This window comes from Aspergillus heteromorphus (genome assembly GCF_003184545.1).
Source record: "Aspergillus heteromorphus CBS 117.55 chromosome Unknown BO70scaffold_8, whole genome shotgun sequence".
Classification (NCBI taxonomy): Eukaryota; Fungi; Ascomycota; class Eurotiomycetes; order Eurotiales; family Aspergillaceae; genus Aspergillus; species Aspergillus heteromorphus.
In genome coordinates, this window is record NW_020290413.1 from 482,444 (window position 1) to 499,970 (window position 17,527).

At 55.5% G+C, this 17,527-nt stretch overlaps 8 protein-coding genes across 8 annotated transcripts; 4 read left to right on the forward strand and 4 right to left on the reverse strand.

The window, feature by feature from the left end:
* Nucleotides 1-95: 95 nt before the first annotated feature.
* Nucleotides 96-2,775, reverse strand: BO70DRAFT_312356 (putative GTPase NOG2). The gene is made up of 3 exons (XM_025540208.1): nt 2,586-2,775; nt 1,780-2,530; nt 96-1,355 (listed from the first exon to the last, which is right to left on the reverse strand). Exons 1-3 carry the CDS (start codon nt 2,681-2,683, stop codon nt 501-503), a joined length of 1,704 nt encoding a protein of 567 aa, XP_025400616.1. The 5' UTR covers nt 2,684-2,775; the 3' UTR covers nt 96-500.
* A 164-nt stretch (nt 2,776-2,939) lies between these two features.
* Nucleotides 2,940-4,090, forward strand: BO70DRAFT_360877 (uncharacterized protein). Its single transcript, XM_025542900.1, has one exon. The coding sequence runs from the start codon at nt 3,088-3,090 to the stop codon at nt 3,943-3,945; it is 858 nt and encodes a 285-aa protein (XP_025400617.1). The 5' UTR covers nt 2,940-3,087; the 3' UTR covers nt 3,946-4,090.
* Nucleotides 4,089-5,679, reverse strand: BO70DRAFT_312364 (TFIIH/NER complex subunit TFB3). The gene is made up of 3 exons (XM_025540209.1): nt 5,456-5,679; nt 5,158-5,398; nt 4,089-5,102 (listed from the first exon to the last, which is right to left on the reverse strand). The coding sequence occupies exons 1-3, from the start codon at nt 5,499-5,501 to the stop codon at nt 4,235-4,237; spliced, it is 1,155 nt and encodes a 384-aa protein (XP_025400618.1). The 5' UTR covers nt 5,502-5,679; the 3' UTR covers nt 4,089-4,234.
* A 54-nt stretch (nt 5,680-5,733) lies between these two features.
* On the forward strand, nt 5,734-8,097 carry BO70DRAFT_360879 (prefoldin-like protein). Its single transcript, XM_025542901.1, has one exon. The coding sequence runs from the start codon at nt 5,806-5,808 to the stop codon at nt 7,603-7,605; it is 1,800 nt and encodes a 599-aa protein (XP_025400619.1). The 5' UTR covers nt 5,734-5,805; the 3' UTR covers nt 7,606-8,097.
* A 1,499-nt stretch (nt 8,098-9,596) lies between these two features.
* On the reverse strand, nt 9,597-10,601 carry BO70DRAFT_220496 (uncharacterized protein). Its single transcript, XM_025538721.1, has 2 exons — nt 9,864-10,601; nt 9,597-9,803 (listed from the first exon to the last, which is right to left on the reverse strand). Exons 1-2 carry the CDS (start codon nt 10,386-10,388, stop codon nt 9,783-9,785), a joined length of 546 nt encoding a protein of 181 aa, XP_025400620.1. The 5' UTR covers nt 10,389-10,601; the 3' UTR covers nt 9,597-9,782.
* A 925-nt stretch (nt 10,602-11,526) lies between these two features.
* Nucleotides 11,527-14,354, forward strand: BO70DRAFT_289373 (putative GPI anchored cell wall protein; the record flags this gene model as incomplete). Its single annotated transcript, XM_025539313.1, has 4 exons — nt 11,527-11,755; nt 11,817-12,197; nt 13,590-14,274; nt 14,327-14,354. The coding sequence occupies 4 exons, from the start codon at nt 11,527-11,529 to the stop codon at nt 14,352-14,354; spliced, it is 1,323 nt and encodes a 440-aa protein (XP_025400621.1).
* An 873-nt stretch (nt 14,355-15,227) lies between these two features.
* Nucleotides 15,228-16,375, reverse strand: BO70DRAFT_428140 (pyrroline-5-carboxylate reductase family protein). The gene is made up of 2 exons (XM_025547945.1): nt 15,711-16,375; nt 15,228-15,645 (listed from the first exon to the last, which is right to left on the reverse strand). The coding sequence occupies exons 1-2, from the start codon at nt 16,258-16,260 to the stop codon at nt 15,341-15,343; spliced, it is 855 nt and encodes a 284-aa protein (XP_025400622.1). The 5' UTR covers nt 16,261-16,375; the 3' UTR covers nt 15,228-15,340.
* Nucleotides 16,376-16,557: 182 nt separating this feature from the next.
* On the forward strand, nt 16,558-17,344 carry BO70DRAFT_220537 (YwbE family protein). The gene has a single exon (XM_025538722.1). It carries the CDS (start codon nt 16,608-16,610, stop codon nt 17,121-17,123), a length of 516 nt encoding a protein of 171 aa, XP_025400623.1. The 5' UTR covers nt 16,558-16,607; the 3' UTR covers nt 17,124-17,344.
* The last annotated feature ends 183 nt before the right edge of the window (nt 17,345-17,527 follow it).

Sequence of the window (17,527 nt, forward strand, 5' to 3'; positions counted from 1 at the left end):
TGGCCGTGGCGGCGAGGCGGTGAGAGTCTCCTGTTTACGGGGTACGGAGTAGGACACTCGACACATGCAGTCTACAGTCTACATTCTACCGTCATATCGTCATATCCTCAGGTTTACTCAAAAAACTCTATCATATTTCAATTCTTCTCAACACTAGGTGGGTATCTTAGTGACGAGCAGTGGGGCAAGGCATGATGAGCTCACTTGACTCCCACGCTCTGGCTGGATTACATGCACTGGCAGGAGTCCAGGTGGCATGCCAGCAAAGGCCGTGTGAAACCACGGCAAACCGGAACCGCGCGGTGGCGGTCTCGACCTCCGATCGACCTGCATCCAAGGACGCTGGTGGGCCATGCAGCTGTCTGTCAGCGGCCCGATGGTAGGGCATGGCATGACCGTCGGAGATGCTCCACCGGTGGAGCGGTGGCATCCGAGGGGGTTGGTGACGGTCGGATCATCAATCCGTGAGTTGTTGAAATGAGTCCCGGCAGGTCTACCGCTTAATCGTTCTCCTCCCCACTCTCCTCGTCGCTGACCTCGAGATTCGCGATCGAATCATCGTCATCCTCATCACTGCCGAAGCCCTCGAACTCCTCGTTCTCGGACTTCTGCTTGTCAGAGGCCTCTTCAGCATCAGCGGCGGCCTCCGAAGTCGTTTCCTCAAGCTTCCGCTTGCGAGGCATCTCTCCGAGGCGGCCCGTACGACCTTCGATCTTGGCCTCTCCCTCACCCTCCTCACCCTCACCAGCGGTCTTGGGGGGAGGAGTGTACCACGGGATCTTTCCGCGGAGGAAATCATTGATCACCATCTTGGCGACACCGTCCAGGTCAGGCTCTCCTCCGCGGAGCAGACGACCACCCTTGCGGGCGAGGATGCTGAGGAACTCAATGGGGTCTTCTGCACCAACCTTGATGCCGTAGGTGCGCTCAAGATGCCTGGGCTGAACCCGGCTGAGGACAGCCGGAATGTACTGCTCGGGGTTCTCGACGTTCTCCACACGGACCACACCGCGCAGAAGAATGTCCTGGGGGCTGTCGTTCGGGTTGGGGGGAACCACACCGGGACAATCGATGAGGTAGATTCTCTTCATCAAGGTAACGTACTGCCACACCTTGGTCTCACCCGGGATAGGTGCCACAGTACACACCTTCTTCTTGCGCAGTGTGTTGATGACAGAGGACTTTCCGGTGTTGGGGTATCCAATGAAACCCACGGAAATCTGCTTGCGGTCCGTGTGCAGAGCCGAGAACTGTCTCAGCAGCTGGATCAGAGAACCTTTACCGAACGAGTTGTTGATCGAGGCATGGAAAGCCAAGGTGGGGTAATCCTTCGAGAGACGACGCACCCAAGCAGCCTGGTGTTACGTTAGCAACTGAACACCAGCATATGACGGCTGTCAAGCAGCAAAAGTCAAAGCAAAGATAACAAGCAAAAACAAAACAATGATGACAGGATGTGTGAAATGTTACTAAGAGACCTGCTATGATGCCACTTAAAAAAGCGGAGGCAGGACTCAACTCAAAAACAGAACACAGCTCGGTCCTTACGATCGGCCTCCAAAACGGAAACCAATCAGCCTTGCTTCAGAAAGAAGGTCGGCGCGGACCAGCGTCAATCTGCCATAGCTGTAACAGACCATCTCCCATAGTGAATAACACAGCATGAAGCCGTAGGAGCAGCCTTGACTTAGCGATGGCATTGGCGCAGTGGCCATGAAAAATAGTGCAAGCGGGGGAGAACAGAAACAAGAAGAATAGAATAGAAAGATATAGACGTACCGCCACACCCGTAGGGACAAGATCACACTTGTTCAGGATGAAGATCAAGTGCTTGTGAGGAGCCTCCTCGCGAATGTACTTCTCAACACTCCTGCAGCGTGTGCCTTCTGGATCACGCGCGTCAAGCAGATGGATGACGACATCAGACGAGTCGATGACCTTGTAGAGCTCGTTCCAGATACGCTTACTCTGACCCTTCAAGAAGACAGACTCCTTCGCGGTAGGGAGGGTACTGTTGTCATCGAATTCGGTAACATCGTCACCGTTGACCTGCATAGTGCCGTCGTCATGCGTGGCATGATCCGACTTCTCGATGTAGGCATTTTGCATCCTGGCAGTCTCGCCCGCCAGATCCTCCAGCGACGCAACACCCAGCTTCACACGTTTTCGCTGAGCCTTGGGTCCGAAAGTGTCACTGTATGGGGAGGTCTCGATGGCCATCTTGGCCTCGTGCTGCTTCAGTCCGTTCACAGTGCCCTTATCATCTCTGATCAGGCTCATCGGAAGCTTGTTGGTCTTGAGTAGCACTTGGTACGGATCCGAGGCACGCTCGGCGACCGCCTCACGGAAGGACGTCAACGCCTCCTGCGAGATGACTCTGGTGTTTCCAAACCATTTACGGTTGGGCTCAATGCGAGCCACGGGGGCGTCGCGGGACTGGTACGAAGCAGCCTTCGTGATGGTTCCCTCAGCGTTGCGTTGGGCTTTGCCATCCTTCAGCATGTTCAGGGTCCTCAACTTCTTCGCATCTCTTCCACCAATCAGCATACAGACAGACACTCTGGCATCCAAGCGATATCGCTCACCTGTAAAAGTTTTCACCCTTCACCCGGACATTCCCCATGCCATCCCCAACCTTCCCCTGCCGCTCTTTACGATTGGCTTCCTTCTTGAAGGTACCCATTGTGCAAGGAGCCCTGAAAGGTACCTGGAAGAAGAGGAAGAAAAGTGGATGAGAGTTGTGAAGAAAAGGAGGTGTCACAAAATCAAAATGGCGAAGCGCAAAGAGAGAAGAGAAAAGGAAGGAGAAAAAAAGTTTCGCAGCGGCGGGAAATTATTTTTTCTCGACGGGCGGCGGGCGCCAAGCTAAGCGGTGCACGGGCCACGCGCAAGAAAATCGCTTCGTTTGTCTTCCGACTCCCGCAAGCTGAACCCGCGCTGCGAAGAGGCCATCTCGCTCCCCTTTGCTGCCCGTGGGTCACCAGGTCAACCAGTTCCCCCGGTCTTGTCAACCCTCGCCGTTAATTCCTTCGTATCCCATCCCATTGTCCCCCCGACTCTCACCGGTGAGAGCACCAATCACCCATCATGGCTCTCTTCCGCAATTGCAGGACTGTCACCGTGCAGCTCCGCGGTTTCGCCTCATCCTCCTCTCGACGGGTCGGACCCGAGTCTCCCAACTTCATCGATGTCCCTGGAACCATTCAGCCCGATTTCCCTTCCAAGCCCCGTGTCAAGGGTACCCTCCCCGTCCCCAAGGAAATCTTCTCCGTCCGCCGCAAGGACAAGCCGAGCCCGGAATACATCGATGCTGCGGCACGTCTCCCCTCGAAAGAGCCCGAAATCGACCCCCAAGACCCCCATGCCGAATACATCCAGCGGAAGAGGGACATGGCGGAGATGCGGAGACAGAACCTCCACCAGGGTCTCACGGAATTGCACGCCCGGAAGCAGTGGACGGACAAGAGAATGAAAGAGCGGAGTTTGGAGAAGCAGGAGCGCCGGGAGCGTATCTTTCGCCAGCCGGAGAGAGAAGATGAGCGGTTGACCCGTCCTTCGGTGACCCAGGACCTGTTGAACCACACTGTGCTGCCGGACTCGGGGCGCGAAGCCCGTCTGGCCCAGTCCCAGGCAAACTATGCCGACCAACAGAACCGGAAGGAACACGAGCGTCAAGATATGCTGCAGGAGCTTTACATGAACGCGCGTAATTTCATCATCACGGAGGAGCAACTCGCAGAGGAGATCGCGAGGGTCTTCCCCGATGGCGAGAACGAGGCATGGCGCAGTGACGGCCAGAACGGCGAGAACATCTGGAACCTGGGTAACCCCCAGACTGTCCAGTCGATTGTCAACGACTCCAAGAAGAATGAGACATCTCGCTGGGATCTTTACCAGGAAAGAGTCAAGAAGCTCGGAGAGAATATCACCGGCGGCAAGCTGTGAGAGCTGTGCCTATCGGGAGGGTTGTATATTACATGTTTCTCATAGTTCGATATTTCCTACTGTCGTACAATTGATTTGGTTTGTACTAGCTTTGCTTGTTTGTATACCTAAGATCGTTATAAGAATATGAACAATTTTATTTGCATGGCTCTTGCTACGCTAATCCTTGTCCAAAACGCCATCGCTATGCACCACATACCCAAACGCCACAGGTGTATTTCCGAATGATACCCAATTTTCAGGGCCTAAGTGCCTCCATTTGTTATAAACCACCCTCGCGTTCTCGGGGTCACGAGCTCGCGTCTGGAGTGCCTGCACTTGACACTGCCGCCAACGCAGCTCCTTTGGTGGCGACAGGTTCGGAAATATCCGAAGTACTTATAACATCTCGTTTGGAGACCTCTTCATCGATGAAACAACCCAGACCCGCAAAGGCTTCCATCAATGTGCGTGAGTAGTACTCCTGAAGATCGTACCCGCCTGCCAGCATACGGGTGTCCTGTCGAACAGGATCGAGATAGCTGTTCGGGTAATAGTCGTGCAAAGTGTAATAGTCCCGTTTGTTGGGGACCAACCCCATGAAAGGATCGTAGGGCTTCTCCGGTTCGGGGGTCTTGATCTTCTTAAGACCCTTGATGAGGCTCGAAGCACCACTGTCGTCGGCCCTGTCCGCCGCGCCGAACGCACCCTGTCCGGATTTCTTGACATCGGAATTGCGCAGTGCGGCCTGTTTCTGGCGGATACGATCCTCCTCACTGCGGCGAGCAGAAGATTTCTTGAGCAAGACCTTCTGGCCCTCGCGAGCAATCGCCGCGGCGTCGCCAGGTCGGCCGGCAGCGAGACGGCTCAGCACGTCTTCTCGGCCTGCCAATATCTCCCTCCGCTCATTCTCATATTCCTGCCTGACCGCTTCCCGACGAAGCCGCGCCAGCTCTTGCTCGTGTGTTTGCTGTTCCCGGAAGGACGAGGCTTCCTGCGCCTCGAGGGCCTGGTTGGCGCGGATCGAGCGCATATTCTCCGATGCGTATCTTTGCAGGTCGCTCTCGGTCTTCGCAACATCGGTGCCATGGACAAGGTTGGCTATTATCTCTTCACGTTGCTCAAGGAAATCATCGTAGTTTCGTTTGGAGTCAAACTCCTCTTCACGCCGGTTCAAGCTGGAAAAGAATTAGTGTCCCCATCATATACAAAAAGTTGGCTGAAATGACCTACATATGCATCACCCTGCGCCGGATATCGACCTCTCTTTCCACATTGATATCTTCGAATGTCTGCTTTCGAAACTTGGCTTTGCGCAGGGTCTTGTGGCAGCCCGCCACAGGGCAATTTGCAGGGCCAGAGGAGAATATCCGGTCGACACAGGACTCACACATCTTGTGATAGCATTCTGGGTTGATGAGGAATCGCATGTCCGGGTTCAAGTAGCGCGACGACTTGCAGACGGGGCACACCTCTGCAGTTCAATCAGTCAGTCAAGGTTACGCAGAATAAAGAGCACAGCTGGACCTACCATCATCGTCTCCCCGGTGAGCCATAGCATCGCGTGCAGGAGGCATATTGAGCGACGCCAATGAAGATCAAAGTGAGCGCAGCACAAAAGACTGGCGAGGAGCGAGGAGGGAAAAGAACAGCCAGGCGTGAGGCTCCATTAAGTGTCAGGGAAGCTTGATAATCCAGCGCCGCGCACGGGCCAATCAGGTTCTCCGCCCGAGTTCCGCGCGGCGGAACTTTTTCTTTGCCGCCGCTTTCAAAGCACTTGGCCTCCTCCTCTTCACCCCCAGACCTCTTCCCACTCTCTCGGTCTGGCTTGCACCGTGCTCGAGTACCATTCAATAAGGGTTCCGTGTGTCGATTTTGCAAATGGTCGTCCCCAATAACAGCCTTCACGAGCTGGAACGCCAGCGTCTCGAGCTTGAGGGAAACATCTCGAAGCTGCAGGATTCCCTATACCACTGGCGGACATGGGAGGCCGAGTACGACGGTCTGAAAGAGGATATCGATGAACTCGACGATGACGCGACGACGGACGACTTCCTCCGAGTGGGCCACGACTTTGGTGGCTCCCTGGTCAACGAAGATGAAGCCAAAGAGATTTTCGGCCAGAAACAGGGCGTGACGCGATCGAAACAACAGGTGGTCGATCTGATAACGAGGCGGATCGACTACGTGAAGCAGAATGCTTCCACGATGGAAAAACGACTACGCACGGCCGAGAACCAGCTCTTTGCACTGGACGCCCAAGAACAACTACCAGCAGAATCTACGGCGGACTTTCCGATGACGGAGATCTTCGAGGAACTTGATGAGAATGGGGACGTGATTTCGAGCAAAACTTCGACCCCTGGTGGACAAGCGACGGATCTCTTGGAGGTATTGAAGAAGGCTGGCGTGAAGGATATACCGGATGTAGCCAAGGCCGATCCAGCAGCTTCAAGCTCGTCACAACCTACAACCCAGACGACAGAAGAGACCTCCAGCGCAGATAACGATGATCGTCTCCAATCCCTCACCAAGGAGGAGCCTTCAAATTCAGCTACTCCTGAAGGACACGCCAACGACAACAAGCCCGCTGCATTTGACCCATCTCGTGAAGTCCACGGCGAGCGCCCCGTTACCGAAGTGGACGAATCGCCAGAAGATGCCAAGCTTCGCCAGGAGATGCTGCAGTACAGTCTCAACGAGGTTGGCTCCGTTGTGGCCGAACTGGAGCTGGACGAGGAAGGAAGTGATTTCTCGGTTGACGACGACTATGACTTTGATGACGAAGACGAGGAAGAGGATGAACATGGACGGAGCACCGGGCAAATCTTGAGCGAAGACTACCACCGCCAGATGCGCGAGCTAGAAGCAAAGCTCAACGCCCGAGGAATGTGGAATGCCGGTAAAGACGCCGAATCGCTCCCGAGTGATGTCCAGCAGGAACTCGAACAGCTCGCAACTGTTCACGTTGAGCAAGTCCCGGACACAACCAACCAACCTGTCAAGGAGAAGAAGCAGAAGAAAAAGGTGGCTTTCGCCGACCATCTCGACATTGCCCCGGCCCCGAAGCCCCCGACTGAGGAAAACAAGCCCGTTCCAGTCCGGGAGTCAACCGTCACCGTTCTTGCAGACTCCGTCGTTGAACGCACAGAGCCTGTCGAAAAACATGTCCCCACAGCGGCTCCGAAGAAGGTCTCCCGCTTCAAGAGCGCGCGGAAGACAGCCCCAGCCGAGGAGCCTTCTTCTGCACCAACACCCCAGCCTCGCGGCACCTCTCAACCCGCCGAACCCCGTTCGGCTCTTCGCAAGACCGGCGCACCCTCCGCGCCCTCATCGTTACCATTATTCCCCGCCAGACCAGCGGAGCCCAAGCCCTTCTCCCAGCCCATCTCCGACATCATCGAGAAGGACTCCCCTCCCCAAGGCCCCGAAGGACAGATCCTCGCCGACAAGCTCGTCGAACGGGACGTCTCCCAGGGCCCATCCGCAGCCCCGGAGCCCGACGAGCTCGACGCCGAGCTGCACAAGAAGGAGATCGCCACCGAGTTCTACAGGGTCCGGAATCGCATGATCCAGCAAAACGGCGGGTTTGTGGGCGGCGAGGAACCCGAAATAGTTCCCATCGAAACCGAGGACGCTCCTAGACGAGTGAGCAAATTCAAGGCTGCCCGTATGAGGTAGCCCACCCAGTACATAGGTACTGCCAGTAGTCAACGAAAGCAACAGAAACCGATCCAGATACCCAAAACTTAGTATAGATGCACATTTGAGACATTTCAAATCCCGAGTTTCGCTGTGTAGTTGTGCTATGCTGTATATTGTCGGACTGAAAAACAGGGGAGATTGATTTTTATTTCTTTCTTCTACCTTGATATGGCTATACCTCCTCTCCATGGTATACTCAGAAAACTCAGAATCCAAGATAAATGATGACCTTAGGGCTCTCTGACTGTACTTCCGTTGCTGGGTATTGGGCTCTTCTCGATTCTCGAGACGAGTACTTACTTCCAGTAGGAGGTGGATGTATGGTTGCGTTTCACCCTCGACATGAAATAATCACTATTCCCCCCCTACAGAAAACCCCCAAGGCTTGAAAACTACCTACTACTATACCTAGTAGACTACGTAGACCACAGGGTGTGAGTGGGAAACCAGAAAGACCCCTCCCGATTCCCCCAGCACGCCGTGTTGTTTATTGTTTACGTCTACACAATAAAACTCTTTCCCAAACCTATTGACAATGCTATTGAATCGGGAAGTATCAACAAACTCACCAGTCCGATCTATGACTGCTACAACGCCCACCCACCCATCATCCACCGGATCTCCCACCCTCCCAAAACAAGAAACAAGATTCCTCCACCCCAGAGTCCAGGATCTTACTTTTTCCATTGCAACCACAACTCACACGGACCCGTCATTGCTAAAGTGCCCATCGACCTACCTATGACTCCAACGACTCCATCATCCCTCCCTCCTCCCCCAGATAAAGAACTGGCTACCCCTGCTAATACTCCTACTCTCCGCGTCATAGTGCTATTTTCATCTCGGTGCCCGGAAAGTAACGCTCGGCACCACACGGATCCTGGCAGGAGATCTGCGGGTTTAATTTTACTGTACGTCAGCTCCAACCAGGGAAGTTTACTTTCCTGGCAGGACTGAGATCGATGGGGGAGGGTGGGTGCGATCGGGTGGCTTGGTCCAATCGTGAATCGATGAAGTCAAGACTGCTGTGATCGAGGCGGCGAGCCCCGACGCGGATGGGCTGGGGTGGGCTTGTAATGATCGGCATCGGTGATGTGTTGTTTTAAGTAGCTATCCTTGATTTCTGACAGGATGACCGGAAAAGTCGAGTGAGATATCGGGGAACGTGCGGGCATTAAGATTTCGTTAGTCAAGGGAATTGCTAACATTCCCGGGACACATGGCAGCTGGCAGGCGGACAGGACCCCAGGTTTGTGAGCTCTAAAGGATGAGGGTGGATATTTGACTCCTGCAGGTTAGGTGGGTATCAGGGTGTCGGTGTCAGGGACCAGTTGGTGATGGGGTGCGTTTGCATGGCATGGCATATGAAATACTCCGTCTGTTCGTCTGTCGGATTCTAGTCGAGAGGGGGAGGAGTCGAGACTTTGAGAGGGTGCACATATCATATTCCATCCATTCCCCCGTCCGTTCCTCTGAAGCGTGGTGTGCTGGTGTGGTGTGGTGCGAAAGTCTGGAATCGACAAGTCGAAGGATAATCCATCTGCCTACCCAACCCAGACACATGAACGACGAACCGACAATTGGCTTGGACGGTGAACGGGTAGGACGAGATCAGAGTTTGCATCGACCCTTGCCAGCTGTCTAGACCGCAGTGATTGACCTTAGCTAGCGAGAGAGGAGTGAGGAGTACGTAACGCTCTACAGGGTGCGTGCGGGGGAAAGATGTACAAAAGTACATAATCTTCCACGAGGAATTTGATGGAATTGTTGCCTTGGGGAAGGTTGGATCGGTGAAGGAGGAGTGCTAGGGGTATGCTGGACACCCAATGGCCCTGCTTTGACTGAGAATTCCTGTTTCAGGCTGTGGATTTTGGGTGGTGGTTGGAACCAGAGTTGGGGGTTCACAAGACTGATAATCTCGGTGGGGAGGAGGGAAGGATGGAGTCCGATGGGGCGGGTGGGGTATACGACGCACTGCAGCGACCAGGGGTACTAGAGGCAGCTACATCCTACTATTGTTATTATTATTATTATTATTATGATTATAGTCCAGGGTCATCAAAATCATGCAAGTACGGGGTAAAAGAAAAGGGATGCCTGGGGAAAGCTTATAGAGCCGAGAACGCCAGGCCACCACCGTGGCTAGGATTGCGTTATCCCCCCCGCCGGTGTTGCTATATATTGCTCAAAGACTGTCAGCAGTGCACCTCCATCGAGGGAGCAGCACTTTGTACCTGATCATCTGGGAAGACACCCAGGCAACCATGGCCGGGGACAAGCCATGGTGGTTCGTGTTGTTGCCTGGATGAGCATGAACTGCCGCGGACATGAGTTCGTGGCTCTCTTTTTTTCTTTTTCTTTTTTTTTTTTCTCTCCTGTTCGGTGCTCGGATCGAAAGGCAGTCCGGACGAAGGACGGAGTGGTACTATATATGGTAATACTCTCATGACGCGGCGGAGTCGATCGGCGTTGTTCTCTGCCCTGCCCGGGCATGGAAGAGGAGGGAAGGAGCGATGGGCATCCGGCCGTGTCGTCATCCTCACACGGCGGGGCCGGGGAAACCATTGATCCTGCCCCATCTTTTTGGCGTGTTTGACTGTTTGTGTCTCACAAGTCTTTTCATCCTCCGGTTTCTCCCCGATATCCACTGCGCCGCTAAGTCGTGATTTGAATTCCTGGACGCTCGGCTGTTTTTCATGTGTTTCCATTGTTATTGTCCCCATCGAATAATCAATTATCTCATGATTCCATAATGACATGCAGGGCACTTCAGCCACTAGCCGCCGCCCAACGCGGGTACTAAGGTACTAACCCGCTAGCCGTGTCGCGGAGCCGACACACCCAAGGCAAAGTCAACGTTCAATCGATGCCTTAGATTCAGGCTCGAGCTCTACACCCGCGTATGCACCATGCAAGGCACCCTTGCTGTCCCCAGGAATCACATCCTTTCCCGTTGTCTACCCATGTCTTGTTGGCGATGCGTCCGACTAAAGTCTCCCCCACGGCTCCCGCACTTGCGCGTACATACTGGACTCGGTACCTTGAGCCAAGATCTTTCACCCATTGCGACTGGGCTCTTTCACTTCCATTGCCTTCCCGGCCACCCACCGGGTGAGTGATTATGAACAGTAGTGTGGCCCATGGATGTCTCACCTATGTGCCTTGAACAACCGCGACTGTGCTTGCTACGTGTGGCTGGATGGCGGGCAGAACCGTGGATGAAACACCACATTGCCACCAACATCGCCATAGACCGCCTCACACCCATGAGTCGGGAAGTTGTAGACCAGGGCAGGGCTTTCCGGCCGATCCAAAGGCTCCCTGATGGGGCAGGCCCACCCTTGGCTTATGCCCTGCGGCGCCTTAGCCACTGACATGAACGCTATCCCACAGCCCGCACCCCGAACTAGTGCCTCTCTCATGGACTTTCCCTCTCCACCAAGCCAAGGGCTCATGACGTTTGCTCTCATTGCTTCTTCGATCCCGAAGCTTCCAGGCCCGGCCCTGTCGGAGAACTTTCAGCTTGCTCATTATTCGCTCTCCGGTGATGGCTAACTGGGTCAGCTGTGGTGTGGCCCTCCATGTTCTTTCCACGGTCAACTGGAACCCATCAAACGCGCAACTGGCTGCTGTCTGTTTCTATTTTCCGATTCTTCTGTGTACGCGTGGAGGTGCGAGATTCTGTTGACTTGCTTGGTCTTGTTTACTGGCCGACACCCATGACGTTTCCTGCAGTCCCCACTGCCCTTTATAAATACTGAGCGCACCCTGGCTGTCCCTTCTTGGTCCTGAATAAATCTACCCCGGTCAACAAACCGAATCAAAACAATCTTTATCACGCCGGAAACACTCAGTCCGTTCGCTTTGTATCCGTCGTCGACATTCGCTTGACCGAGAATGAAGACCTTCACAACCCTCGCAGCTTTTGCTGCTGGGACAAATGCCCTTGTTGGCCGGGGCAACACCTGTTGCTTTCATCTGACGGCTTCCGGTGGTGCTTCCGGCACCATTGGCCAGCTTGGTGATGGCCAGAACCGCATCGGTGGTGGACTACCGGAAACACAGTTTTGCATCGACTCCAACGGTAGCATCGCCGATAGCAGTGGACGCGGCTGTGTTGTGACCAGTAAGCTATCCTGATTCGACAAGCAGTGAATTCGTCTTTTCTGACCAACTATGCCCAACAGGCTCGACCACTCAGTTCCAGTGTGACTTGGGGGTGCCCGGTACTTCGGGCTTCTCTATCAGCTCTTCCGGAGAGCTCGAATACAAGGGCGATGCCGACTTCGTTGCCTGCCAGACTGGTGACGGCGGTGAACTGAACCTTTACACTACAGAGAGCTCTTCCGTGACCGGCTGCGAAAATATCAAGTTGACCGCCGATTCTTGCTCTGGCACCGGTGCCGGCTCTGGCGCTGGCTCCAGCTCAGTGCCCGCTGTTTCCTCAACCCCTGCTCCTGGCGCTGGCGCTGGCGCTGGCGGCTCTTCCAGTGTCCCTGCTGGTGCTGGTGCCATTGGCTCTTCCACTGCACCTGGTGGTGCCCCTTCTAGCGCCCCTGCTGGCCCTGGTGCTGGTGCTGGCGGCTCTACTGCCCCTGGAGCTGGAGCTGGTGCTGGCGGCTCTACTGCCCCTGGTGCTGGAGCTGGTGCCGGTGGCTCTACTGCCCCTGCCGGTGCTGGTGCTGGCGGCTCTGCCACAGCTCCTGGTGGTGTCCTGTCTACCGCCCCTGCCGGCGCCGGTGCTGGCGCCGGTGCAGGTGGCTCTACTCCCCCTGCCGGTGCCGGTGCTGGCGGCTCTACTGCCCCTGGTGCTGGTGCTGGTGCTGGTGCTGGTGGCTCTACTGCCCCTGCCGGTGCTGGTGCCGGCGCCGGTGCAGGTGGCTCTACTCCCCCTGCCGGTGCCGGTGCTGGCGGCTCTACTGCCCCTGGTGCTGGTGCTGGTGCTGGTGCCGGTGGCTCTACTGCCCCTGCCGGTGCTGGTGCCGGCGCCGGTGGCGGCGTCTCTTGTTCCCAGTGCAGCAGCCCTGCTCAAGTGACTGTTTACCAAACCGTGACCGCAACCCAATGCGCCGCTGAGACACCCGGCGGTGCTGGTGCTAGTGCTGGATCTTCCGGAGCCCCCGCTCCTGGCGGTGGCGGTGTCCAGCCTTCTGGAACTGCCCCTGGTGGTGCTGGTGCCGGTGCTGGGTCTTCTGGAGCTCCCGCTCCTGGCGGTGGCGGTGTCCAGCCTTCTGGAACTGCTCCTGGTGGTGTTGGTGCCGGTGCTGGGTCCTCTGGAGCTCCCGCTCCTGGTGGCGGCGGTGCCCAGTCTTCTGGAACTGCCCCTGGTGGTGTTGGTGCCGGTGCTGGGTCCTCTGGGGCTCCCGCTCCTGGTGGCGGCGGTGCCCAGCCTTCTGGAACTGCTCCTGCTGGTGCCGGTGCTGGATCCTCTGGGGCTCCCGCTCCTGGTGGCGGTGGTGCTCAGCCTTCTGGAACTGCTCCTGCTGGTGCCGGTGCTGGATCTTCTGGGGCTCCCGCTCCTGGTGGCGGTGGTGCTCAGCCTTCTGGAACTGCTCCTGGTGGTGCCGGTGCTGGATCTTCTGGGGCTCCCGCTCCTGGTGGCGGCGGTGTCCAGCCTTCTGGAACTGCTCCTGGTGGTGCCGGTGCTGGATCTTCTGGGGCTCCCACGCCTGGCGGCGGCGGTGCTCAGCCTTCCGGAACTGCTCCTGGTGGTGCTGGTGCTGGATCTTCTGGGGCTCCCACGCCTGGCGGCGGCGGTGCTCAGCCTTCCGGAACTGCTCCTGGTGGTGCTGGTGCTGGATCTTCTGGGGCTCCCACGCCTGGCGGCGGCGGTGCTCAGCCTTCCGGAACTGCTCCTGGTGGTGCTGGTGCTGGATCTTCTGGGGCTCCCACGCCTGGCGGCGGCGGTGCTCAGCCTTCCGAGACTTCTCCTGCTGGTGCTGGTGCTGGATCTTCTGGAGCCCCCTCTCCTGGTGGTGGCGGTGCTCAGCCTTCTGGAACTGCCCCCGGTGGTGCCGGTGCCGGATCTTCCCCAGCCCCCTCTGCTCCTGGCTCTGCTAGCGCCCAGCCTTCTGAGACCTCTCCCGGAGGTGCGGGTGCTCAGACTTCTGGAACCTCGACTCCTGAAACCTCTGCGGCTCCCAGCGGCGCTCAGGCATCTAGCACTGCTACCCAGTCGTCTGCTGCCAGCTGCCCCACCGACCTTTCTGGCGACTACGAGTACCCTCACTTGATCGTCCCGATCAACTCTTCTACCCCTGACACTGCCTTCGGTTCTCAGTTCTTCGGCACTGTCTCCTCTACCGTCTCGACCATCTTCAACTTCGACATTCCCTCCTCGGATGCCGGAAAGACATGCAGCCTCATCTTCCTGCTCCCCAACAAGCAGGACCTCGAGACCTCATCCTACACCTTCAGTGGTGACGGCAAGGTTGACTTCTCCCTGCTCTCGTCTGCTGCCAGCCTGAAGACTAGCTATAGCAACGCCCCCTCGGTGCAGCAAGACTACGGTGATTTCACCCTGTCGCCCGGCAACTCCTACCTCATCTCCTCTTTCTCCTGCCCCGCTGGCGAGACCGTCAGCTACGAGATGAAGGAGGCCGGTAGCACCTACCTCAACTTCTTCGAGGACTACAACCCCTCTCCGTGAGTATTCCCGTATTCTGTTACATCTGAACAATCGCTAATCCATCCCCAGTCTCGGTCTGTACATCACCGTCTGCTAAGCCACCAGACGGGATAATATATCCGGCATCACGCGAACATGAGTTAATGGACCGGTCCCGTTTTTAATTACCTATTCCTTTTTGTTATTTATTTCTTTTTCTTTTCCATTCCGATTTTCGACACATGACCATTCCTTCTTTTGCGACTTACATGGGCGCCGGATGCGGACGGTCTTCGACCGACAAAGCTACTGCTATTATTATTGGGTGGAAAAGTAACAATATGGGTAATCCAAGTAGTATCAGTGTATTATAGTTACACAAATGTTACTCGAGTCTTGATCACATCTTTCCTCTTTTTTTTTTTTTTTTTTTTTTTCGTAATAACTTCCGCTCCTGAGTAGTATCTGACGCCATTTCCGAGTAGCAGACTGATTTCACACCAAATCCTTTCCCCATTCCATTCCCCACTTTCCAGGCCTACCGCACTCACTCACCTTTATCCTTCCCCCCTCCCTCCAATTACTCCCACCCCAATGGTACATATTGTTCACTCGAGAAAAAAAAAAAAAAAAAAGCAAAGTACCTAGATTCAACCCCAATCTAGTATTTCATGTCACTAAAGTCACTGCACCGACAGGGTCTATCTCAATCAAATAGTAGTCCTAGTACTATCTAAATAACCGGATGATGTTAGTAATCGACATTTCCCTGAAATATATAAGCAATAGTTACTACTATAGTATTTGCCGCCCTTTCCGCAATTTCTTTTCCTCTTGAAAGCAAGTCTGTCGATCAAGTCCAGTTCGTTCCTTATTGGCTAGTACCATTAGAGAAAAAAAGGAGGAAAGATTAGTTGGGAATACCTTGAATTTATTTTATAGGGTGATATACGGGGTGAGTGAAGTAGCCAAGCAACCACAAATACCGTGACGGAAATGTAAATGGCAGTGAGATATTTTAATTAACTAGATACATGAGAGAGGTCTGTAATCATGAGATCTAGCACACACACACACACAAAATGGTATCAACAACCCAAACACTTATAGCTTCCCAAGACTATCACCCAGCTCCGCGGCCCGGTTGGTAGCAGCCTTGACAGCCTTATCGACCGTATCCGCGAAGCCCAAGGCCTCGAACGTCTGAAGAGCAGCATAGGTCGTTCCATTAGGACTGGTGACGTTCTTGCGCAGCTGGGTGGGGTCATCGGACGACTCGACGAGCATCTTGCCGGCACCAAGACATGTCTGCGCGGCCAGCCGAGTCGCCTGTTCCTTGGACAGACCGAGGGCGGTGGCACTGGCGACGAGGTGCTCGACCATGGCGAAGAAGTAAGCGGGACCGGATCCTGATCAATTGTCAGAATTGAACTCCTTTCCCCGTCTGGGCGATGTGTACTGAATGAATACGTACCAGACAACCCCGTCACCACATTCAACAACCCCTCCTTATCCACCCACTCGGTCGTCTTACTCACGCTGCTCAGCAGCTCATTGACCAGCTCCTTCTCCTCACCCGTGACATCCGCACTGGCATACGCACCGGACGCGCCCTCCGTCACAAGCGCGGGGGTGTTGGGCATGACGCGAACCACATGCGCGACGCGCCCATCGGCAGTCTGCACCCACTTCTGTAAGCTCTCGAGGGTGATTCCCGCCGCGATGCTGACGATAATCGGCAGGGTCGTGCGCTTCGCCCACGCGGCCGACAGCTCCTCGCATACCCCCTTCGTGACCTGGGGCTTGACGGCGATTATGACGATGTCGGCGTCGCCGGCGGCTTCGACGTTCGAGGTGGTGGTCCGCACGCCGATCGCGGCCATCTTCTCCCGGTTGACTTCCCAGGGCTCCGAGACGTAGACGTTCTGGTTCGGGACGCCGTGGCTCACCAGGCCCTTGATGATGGCCGAGGCCATGTTACCGCCGCCTAGGAAGGCGAGCTTGCTCGAGTGCAGGGAAGGCATTTTGGCGGGTGGTGAGGATGGGGTGGAAGGGGGATTGATGTGAGAGAGGAGGAAGAGGAGGAGGAGGGGCTTGAGAGGCAGTGAAGTTGTCCTTCTTTTGAATGGTGCGCGAATTCGTAATTCGCGTGACAACCAGATTGAGAGTCCCCGATAAGCCGCTGCCCCGCTACCGGACGGTCACGTGTTGATTGCAGACGCGGGGTATCAGCACACCTGACTCAGCGGGTCACGTGCAGGGATAAAATAGTTGCATCGGTGCATCAACTCTAATCATATTATTCTCCCGAATCATATTATCCCCCCCCCCAAAATCAACTCAAGCAATCTACCACCTCCCCAAATCCAAAATGCCACGCGTCCCCACGACCCGAGAAGTCGTGCGTGGCGCCCTCGTCAACATCATTCTCAAAGCAGACCAACCTACCGGCCGCACCGTCTCGGGATCCATTGCCGATGTGCTCACGCGCGGAAACCATCCCCGGGGCATCAAAGTGCGGCTTACCGATGGTCGTGTGGGACGAGTGCAATCCATGCGGACGGGGGCCGTGAGTCCTACTTCGAATGAGCCGGAAACGGGTTTTGTGCCGCCGATGAGGAGGACCGCGGAGAGATCAGAATCCCAACCCCCTTCGCAGGTTGTTGGTCTCGATGCTTATATTACTAATGGAAGGCCACGGGGTAATTGGAAGGGTGCGAAGTGGAAGGGTGCGCGTCAGCGGGATGCAGAACCTGCGCCTGAGCCCGAGGTTCATCTGGAACAGCCCGCACAGATGATGGGCGTGGTGACTTGTCCCGTCTGTGGCACGTTTAAGGGAGATGAGGCGGCTGTTGCGCATCATGTGGGGAGCCATTTTTCTGAGTGATCGGGGGGTTTTCTCAGGCGGAGGGTCTCGGTCATTTTGAGATTCGGATATCTTTTGGTGATGTTGTAATTGGGGATGTCAACCCCGAGACCTGGGACGGGGGGACACTTCTTGAATATCCCGCAGACTCTGGGATGGTTCAACGTGGCAGATATCAGGAAATATTTTACCATGTCGATTGCTGGGGATCGAAGCCGTGGAATCCCGCTGTGACCACAGGGGTCACTAATTTCAGCAAAACAGAGCAGAGCGCCTCTGAAGACTAGTCAAAGATGCTCGGAAATGGTCTGGCCATTCCTCAAACCACCGACACGGGCAATCCCCACATCCGCAGTAAACATCGGATCACGGAGATGTACTCCTATTTTCTAAGAAGGAAGCACTGGTGAAGTGCATTTCTTCAT